The following is a 9,095-nucleotide window of genomic DNA, read 5'->3' as shown; positions in this document are numbered from 1 at the left end:
AATCCTTCCTTTATTATTATATTCCTTTATTATTAACTTGATGCTTTTACAGAATATGATTATTTCACTGCAGTCCAAATAGAAAAGGTGCATTCTAAACAAAAATGGAGCCCATTATTGATGAGATATATAAGTGCACATATAGGCTGGAGAGGTGTGAGCCACGGGGGTGTAGATGTTGTTGTGTGGGAGGGGAGCTTCATCAGACATTCACGGAGAGGCAGGCAGACATTATCAATCTCTCCTCTCCGGCCCCGGCCCCTCATTGGTTAATATGTTCAGGGGGGTGGGGGGGGGGGGGGGGGGCTGGGGGGGGTTAGAGACTCCATTCTGATCACAGATGAAATTTGCATCCCTAAGTAAATAAGTAAATAAATCAAGTCCGAGCAGCGAATGTGCTAATCAAAGCCGGGCCATGGCGCTGGCTGGTGCGCGTGGTGCCGGGAAACTTTGCTCATGTAATATTCAGCGCCGGCGGGTCAAAGTTCAGCCCAGAGTTATTGGTTTCAGCCCGATTGCCCCCTTTAATCAATGTTGGCTGCATCCCTTTAATAAAATTATTAGCTCAGCAGGATCGCGCGGCTATCATTTGATCTCTCCCGCGCTCGGCTCGCTCTAAACTGCGGCCTGCCTGTGTGGGGCTGCTGCTGCTGCTGCTGCTGCTGCTGCTGCTCAGATGCTCAGATGCTCAGATGCTCAGATGCTCAGATGCTCAGATGCTCAGATGCTCAGATGCTCAGATGCTCAGATGCTCGGGGCATCGCCAAAGCTCCCGAAAGCTCCGCTCCCATTTATTATTTCAGAGGCGGAGGAGAGGCTGCAGTGTTTGAAAGCAAGGCTGAGCGTCGAGGTTACTGGATGCCAGATCTAAACACAGCTGCAGTCAAGTCCCAACCCAGCTTGTGTATTTTGGGCTCATAGAAGAAGATGTTGGCTTTTAATACCCTTTTTCTTTTTGGAGTGTATGCGTATCCGTCTAATTAATGCGCATGTATTGTATGCCACCTTGTATACTAGAAAGGACTGATGTTATTTGTGATATTGTTAGGATTTGCATGTTTTTTTTCGTTAGCCATTTTAATCAGTACCCTTCACTTCTTCTTCCCGTTATGTAAATGCGGCATGTGCTGATGGGTGGCTTCTCAGTGTCTAATTATCTCACAATGAATCTATTTTGTCCATTAAGTTCGCCTGTTTCTCCTCTTTTCCCACTGCAAGTTAATTAAAAACGGATGTAGGATTTGCAGAATGTAAGATTAGGGGTGTTGTTTGGGAGGTGAAGATAAAAGATGGTGGCTTCCTGATATGGCAGGAAGATGAATCATGGACGGCTTATTAGTGCTTGTCTCAGGTATTGTGTTTAAGTACCTAATCTAGCATAATGAGCACTGTGTCATTTTTCCAATTATATCTCAGATTTTTGCCTCTCACCCGACGCACCATACATTAGTGAAGGTTTCTATACATAGATGTTCTCTTCATAAAGCTATCTCAGGTCTGATCTGGGCACACCATTAGTGCACGAGAATCCAGGCACTTAGGTTTGGAGCAATAGCATGGAAAATGCTGTGTGTGTTTGTGTGTTTGTGTGTGTTTCTCTGTGTGTGTGTTTTCTCATTCGACACCCCCCTCCCCCTGCCCTTACAACGCTAACCTCCTGTCTTCACCCCTGTGTGTCTCTGCAGGCCTGGATGCGATGAGCGCCTCATGTAGGCATCAGCATGGACAGCTGTGAGTCTCCCGTGGTTTCTGGGACAGACGATGGGCTCGGCTCCTCCACCACCTCGCAGCAGCAGCAGCAGCCACCACAGCCCTGGAACGATCACTCTATCTCACAGGTCCCTTCCACCAACCAGGCCCCTTCCCTGGACCCCCTGTCTCTCTCTGCTCCCTACCCTTCTCAACCCCACCACCCCGGTGCGCCTCATGACGGGGTGAGAGAGCCACAGCTCCAGCAGCAACCAAACCAGACGTCGCCCCGGGCCCACGGCGACAGCTCGGCCACAGGCCAGCTGCACCCCAGAAGACGGGGTCTCGAGGAGGAGGAGCAAGAAGGGGTGAGCTGCGGAGAGGAGGAGGAATCGGAGGACTTGGACGAAATGGAGATTGACAGCTGTTTCCCGAGTCTTCAGCCCTTCCCCGGGGTGCCCATGGCTCCCGGGGGAGGAGGCATGCCCACTCTCCTGCGGCAGCAGCCCACACGACAGCGGGGCGCGGCTGAGAGCGGGAGTGAGGAAGGAGAGGAGGAGGAGGAAGAGGAGAGTAGCGACGTGGAGAACCTGGCCGGAGAGATCGTCTACCAGCCGGACGGCTCGGCCTACATCGTCGAGAGCCTCAGTCAGTTGATCCAAAGTGGTGGGGGCACAGCAGTACCCGGCCTGCTTCCCACAAACTCTCTGGCCAGCGGGGGGAAACCGGGGGAACCTGCTGGGAGCTCCTCCTCGGTCTACCCTCAGATCATCAACACGTTCCACATAGCCTCGTCCTTCGGGAAGTGGTTTGGCAACCCAGACCAAGGTTTCCCCAATACCTCAACCCTGGCAGGCCTCAGTCCTGTCCTGCACAGTTACCGTGTCTTCGACGTGCGGCACAAAAGCAACAAGGATTACCTGAACAGCGACGGGTCTGCCAAGAAGTCCTGCGTATCCAAAGATGTTCCCAACAACGTGGATTTCTCCAAATTCGACGGGCTGGCCCTCTATGGCAAGGGCAAGCCCATCCTCATGTGTTTCCTCTGCAAGCTGTCCTTCGGCTACGCGCGCTCCTTCGCCACTCACGCCGTCCACGACCACCGCATGACACTGTGTGAGGACGAGCGGCGGCTGCTGGGGGACAAGCATGCGTCCGCCATCATCCAGGGCATCGGCAAGGACAAAGAGCCCCTCATCAGTTTCCTGGAACCAAAAAACAAGAGCTCTCCGCCACCGCCGCCCAGCCTGCTCCCCATGAACTCTGGCCAGAGCTTCTACGGCACGTTTAGTGGCGTCCACCTGGAGGCCGGAGGCGGCAGCGCGGGCGGCGAGGCCCTCCTCCTCCACAAAGACTCTGACGACATCCAGCAGCAGCAACAGCAACAACAAACCCCGCTAGGCTCGGTCCTCTCGCTCGCAGGGCTGGGCCTTCCCAAAGCACCCACTCTGACCTCAACCCCGAGCCCTGCCAAAGACTCCAGCGCCCTGCCCAGACAGGGAGGGAGAACAGAGGGGCCGGCTGGGAACGAGGGGGACAGGGACATGATAGAGGGACATGAAAGCAAGGCACACCTGTCGAGCCAGGCGGGGGGCTGCTCGGAGGAGGAAGAGGACCTGTTATTAGGGGAGGAGGAAGACGAGGTGGAGGAGGAAGGCACTGCGGTGGCCTGTAGTGGTAACAGTAGCAGCGGCGGGGGCGAAGTGGGGGAAGCGGCTGTCTCAAACCAAAGCATTTCCAAATCTCCTTTATTAATGCCTAGTAGCGCTCTCCAGCCTTCTGCCTGCAGCTCTGCAGTCAGTTCCACAGTCAACAGCAAAGCCTTGGCTTCCACTTCTTCTTCTTCTTCCTCCTCTGTCAAGGAGGAGGGTTCGGCTGCAGACGGTGGGGGGAGGACCTCGGAGCTCCCTCTGAGCTTTAACTGCCAGGGGCCCACTGTCCCCATGGCAACGGCGGCCGCTGCCGTCAGAGGGAGCGAGGACGACGTCGCCGGCACTTCCTCCTCCTCACCTCTGTCCTCCGGCATCGCCGCTGACGAAAGTGCCAATCGAGATAGTGCCACAGCTCCAGAACCAAATGACCCGGCGGAGGGGGAGGAGGAGAACGGAGCCCTTCTGCACCATCACCACATGCACCACCATCACCATCACCTCCACCACTCATCGCACGCCCACTCCCACCCGCTCGCAGGGAGCCCCTGTGACCTGTCGGGGCTGGGCGAGTGTTCACAGAACCACGGGCTCGGTGGCGGCGGTGGAGGAAGTGGGGTAGAATGCCCAAAATGTGACACCGTTCTGGGTTCCTCGCGTTCCCTGGGCGGTCACATGACCATGATGCACTCGCGCAACTCGTGCAAGACGCTCAAGTGTCCCAAGTGCAACTGGCATTACAAGTACCAGCAGACGTTGGAGGCCCACATGAAAGAGAAGCACCCCGACTCTGGAGGCTCGTGTTCGTACTGCAGCAGTGGGCAGAGCCATCCTCGTCTGGCTCGCGGGGAGAGTTATACATGTGGATATAAGCCCTTCCGTTGTGAGGTACGTAGAAAAGATATGTGCTGAAACCTTATGTTTTAAAGGGACAGCTCACCCTAAAATCCAAAATACATATATTCCCTCTCACCTGTAGTGCTATTTATCCATCTATATCGTTTTGTGTTATTTGCCTGAGTTTTGGAGATATCGGCTGCAGAGTTTCTGGCTTCTCTCCAATACAATGGAACTGAATGGCACTCGGCTTGTGGTGCTCAAAGTGCCAAATAAATACATTTGATGAACTCAACAGTAATGTCTGTTTCCAGAAATCATGACCCCGTTACTCAAGATTATCCACAGACCTTGTTATGAGCAGTTTCATGTAGGAACTATTTTCTTTTGACCGAACTACACCCGCTAGCTGCTAGCTAGTTCCTACAAAAGAAAATAGTTCCTGCATGAAACTGCTCAACAGACAAATCTGTGGATTATCTTGAGTAACTGGGTGATGATTTCTGGAAAGAGACAATGGTTTTGAGTTTTTCAAATGTATTTTTTTGGTGCTTTGAGCACTAAAAGCCGAGTGCCATCCAGTTCCATTGTATTGGAGAGAAGGCAGCCATCTCTGTGGCCGATATCTCCAAAACTCAGGCAACTAACACAAAACGATATAGATGATAAATAGCACTACAGGTGAGAGGAAAAATATGTATTTTGGATTTTAGGGTGAGTTGTCCCTTTAAGGGTTGCAACATTTCTTTGCTGAAATATTTCAGCTGACGTGAGATAGTAATTGGTTGAATGCAATGTTTTCCTATGTTTTCCAGGTGTGTAACTACTCGACCACCACAAAGGGCAACCTGAGCATCCACATGCAGTCGGACAAGCACCTGAACAACATGCAGACACTGCAGAATGGAGGCTCCATCTGCACTGGCCAGGAGCAGGTGTTTGGGCACAACCCAGGAGGAGTGGTGGCTGTGCCCTCAGTGACCCAGGCCAGCAGCCTCCATCCTCCTCCCCACCACCACCACCATCCGACGCAGTCCTCCGCCCATATGGCCGGGCCGTGCGGGGCCCCCTCACCCACCAAGCCAAAAAGCAAGCCCACCTGGCGGTGTGAGGTGTGCGACTACGAGACCAACGTGGCACGGAACCTACGGATCCACATGACCAGCGAGAAGCACATGCACAACATGATGCTCCTCCAGCAGAACGTGACCCAGATGCAGCACGGCCGACTGGGCCTGGGCGCCATGCCCTCGCCCTCGGAGGCGGAGCTCTACCAATACTACCTGACCCAGAACATGAGCCTGCCCCCAGGCCTCAAGATGGACCCTACCGGAGCTGAGGCCGCCCAGTTCCTGATGGGGAGCTTCCACCTGGATCCCAACATGGCTGCCCTAGCCCCTGCGCTAGGTGAGTTGGGACTCAGTAGTGGCGGATCCTCCTAAGTGCCTCAGGTCACCACAGAAAAACACGCAGTGCAGTTCAGAACAAGTTCACAAGGGCTGAATCACTCTCGCGGCGTACAGTCGTTAATTAAACATTAAACACACCATCAGATGAGAGTAAATCGAAGAATCGGGTTTTGATTGGAAAGGAAAGGTTGACAAGAAAAATATTTGGTGTTGATTAGTATGCATGTATTATTTACTGTTAAGGTATGCAGTTATGGAACATTTATAGTCAGACTGTTGTAAACAAAACATAAAGATGCTACAGTATGTCTTTTCATGAAGCTAACAAAACACACAAAAGGTTATGCAGGGACACCTTGCCTTTCCTGTACATACATATACTCTCACCTATATCTTTTATTTTGGCAGCTCTCTTTGTTTTCTCTTTCTCCTGCCCTGAGGTGTGCCTGCCCTCGTGAACTTCACATCATTCTCCCTTTTTGCAGGCAGAGTGGCACTGAGACACAGAGAAACAAAGATGATGTTAAGGTTGAGAGAAGTAGACAGTATAGATATGCAGAAGGCTCCAGTAGACAGTATAGATATGCAGAAGGCTCCAGTAGACAGTATAGATATGCAGAAGGCTCCAGTAGACAGTATAGATATGCAGAAGGCTCCAGTAGACAGTATAGATATGCAGAAGGCTCCAGTAGACAGTATAGATATGCAGAAGGCTCCAGTAGACAGTATAGATATGCAGAAGGCTCCAGTAGACAGTATAGATATGCAGAAGTAGACAGTATAGATATGCAAAAGTAGACAGTATAGATATGCAGAAGGCTCCAGACAATGACATTTATTTAAGACACTCTCTTTCTCTCCCCGCACACATGAACTTAACACGACTTCTCAGTCTATGAGACCATATCTGGGTCATTTTGGTCATTTTGAGTCTCCCTTTGTGATACCTAATTGTGCTCACAAAAGCTTTGTGTGAGTTAGAGGAGCAGGGCTCTGTGTCCTCTCCTCCCTGCCTTGTCCCTCAGGCAGCGTTAGAGGAGCAGGGCTCTGTGTCCTCTCCTACCCTGCCTTGTCCCTCAGGCAGCGTTAGAGGAGCAGGGCTCTGTGTCCTCTCCTCCCTGCCTTGTCCCTCAGGCAGCGTTAGAGGAGCAGGGCTCTGTGTCCTCTCCTACCCTGCCTTGTCCCTCAGGCAGAGTTAGAGGAGCAGGGCTCTGTGTCCTCTCCTCCCTGCCTTGTCCCTCAGGCAGAGTTAGAGGAGCAGGGCTCTGTGTCCTCTCCTCCCTGCCTTGTCCCTCAGGCAGAGTTAGAGGAGCAGGGCTCTGTGTCCTCTCCTACCCTGCCTTGTCCCTCAGACAGAGTTAGAGGAGCAGGGCTCTGTGTCCTCTCCTCCCTGCCTTGTCCCTCAGGCAGAGTTAGAGGAGCAGGGCTCTGTGTCCTCTCCTACCCTGCCTTGTCCCTCAGACAGAGTTAGAGGAGCAGGGCTCTGTGTCCTCTCCTACCCTGCCTTGTCCCTCAGGCAGCGTTAGAGAAGCAGGGCTCTGTGTCCTCTCCTCCCCTGCCTTGTCCCTCAGGCAGCGTTAGAGGAGCAGGGCTCTGTGTCCTCTCCTCCCTGCCTTGTCCCTCAGGCAGCGTTAGAGGAGCAGGGCTCTGTGTCCTCTCCTCCCTGCCTTGTCCCTCAGGCAGAGTTAGAGGAACAGGGCTCTGTGTCCTCTCCTACCCTGCCTTGTCCCTCAGGCAGAGTTAGAGGAGCAGGGCTCTGTGTCCTCTCCTACCCTGCCTTGTCCCTCAGGCAGAGTTAGAGGAGCAGGGCTCTGTGTCCTCTCCTACCCTGCCTTGTCCCTCAGGCAGCGTTAGAGGAGCAGGGCTCTGTGTCCTCTCCTCCCTGCCTTGTCCCTCAGGCAGAGTTAGAGGAGCAGGGCTCTGTGTCCTCTCCTCCCTGCCTTGTCCCTCAGCCAGAGTTAGAGGAGCATGGCTCTGTGTCCTCTCCTCCCTGCCTTGTCCCTCAGGCAGAGTTAGAGGAGCAGGGCTCTGTGTCCTCTCCTCCCTGCCTTGTCCCTCAGGCGGCCAGCCTCAGCCTTTTCATGTCATTATATTCCCAAACTGCTGCTGAGCTCCACCACTGGAGTTATCCGCTTCTCCCAACTTTGTAATTGCAGCTATAAATTTTATCTTGGTCAAAGAAGGGAGGACCGAGGGCCCAGCGTGGGTAATTCAGCAGCATAGCGGCGTGTTTGGCGAGCCAGTTACAACCCCGCAGTTTGTACAGACTTGTCTCTAACTGTCGCCAGTTCAAAGACACGAGCATGAATTGATTGCTGTGACTAATTCTTTTTTCCCCTCTTCTGCCATCTGGTCGATTTTCCTGTGAAGCCAACTTTAATAAGCATGTTACAGGGAGGCAATGACGAGACATTAGCCTGAGCCCATAAACTATGCTGGTGTCATCCTCAGTCAACACCGTGACCCATCCTGCACACACATTCTGATATGCTCAGTAGATCTCTCCTCACCGCCGTCACAAGGAGGAGAGAGAGAGAGAGAGAGAGAGAGAGAGAGAGAGAGAGAGAGAGAGAGAGAGAGAGAGAGAGCTCCTCAACATGTATCTGATCTGCCCTGCCTTGCCCCCTTCTTTCTCCTCACTGTGGAGTTTTGACTTTTCAGTTCATTGTCAAAGAGAGAGATGACAAATCATGACCTCAGATGATCTCAGCCTCTTGGTAATCCTTGGATCCAGCAGGACTCAGTGACTGTACTTAGAGAGGGAGAGGGGAAAGGGAGAGTGCAAGACAGCAGCATGTGAAGGGAGAGGGATGTGACTCTTAGCTCTTTTGTGCTTGACTTTAGTGTCTATTATAGTCAGTGAAACATCATCCAGACGTAGCCTTCAGAAAATACAGCAAAGCCCACAAGAAGAACGAGGTAACATTTATAAACACTCAGAGTTGGACACTTTTCATGTCAAAAGTTTTTGTAAGATTCCCCCGATGACGTCTGTTTATATCAACCTGTAATGTTTTTTTTTGAAAGTAGGAATCTTTCCAGACTAGCAGCCCTGCCTTATCCTAAACATGGACACGGGTTGACATCAATACATTCACAATATTATAACTGTAGTTTCAAATATAAAAGAAAGCCTGCGTCAAACGTTATGTAGACCTACAAATCACAGACTTAACCTAATGTTCTACAGCCCGTGAAGGTATTTAGTGAGGAACAGTATCCAGGCCTGTGTTGGATCAGTGCATCTGCAGAGTAAGTGAGCAGGAGATCCACAGGAGGAATGAGAGAGAGGAGATGTAAGGTGTGTAAAAAGATAGGACCGGGCAAGAGAGAGAGAGGGAGAGAGGGCTAGAGGGAGGGAGAGAGAGAGAGAGAGAGACAGCCATGACTGGGGGAGCTAGGTCTGTGAGTGATTTCAGAGGGCTTCTCAAAGGTCTCCCTCTCCTGGCTATAAAAACTCAGGTAATGGAGAAAAGTCCAGAGCAGGCTGCATACTGCAGCAATAAATAAA

The 9,095-nt window shown here is 52.1% G+C and overlaps 1 protein-coding gene across 1 annotated transcript in view; it reads left to right on the top strand.

The window, feature by feature from the left end:
• Positions 1-1,721: 1,721 nt before the first annotated feature.
• zfhx3b (zinc finger homeobox 3b) overlaps positions 1,722-9,095 on the top strand; it is a gene marked incomplete at its 5' end in the record, with an annotated part of 132,920 nt that continues 125,546 nt past the window's right edge. Inside the window, 2 exons of the mRNA XM_083650952.1 lie at positions 1,722-4,226; positions 4,991-5,582. Coding sequence (XP_083507078.1) covers positions 1,722-4,226; positions 4,991-5,582 — 3,097 coding nt within the window. The remainder of the gene's footprint in view (positions 4,227-4,990; positions 5,583-9,095) is intronic.

This window comes from Poromitra crassiceps (assembly GCF_964638095.1).
Source record: "Poromitra crassiceps genome assembly, chromosome: 14".
Classification (NCBI taxonomy): Eukaryota; Metazoa; Chordata; class Actinopteri; order Beryciformes; family Melamphaidae; genus Poromitra; species Poromitra crassiceps.
Note: the sequence above shows the minus strand (reverse complement) of the source record. Positions and strands in the feature narration are given on the sequence as shown.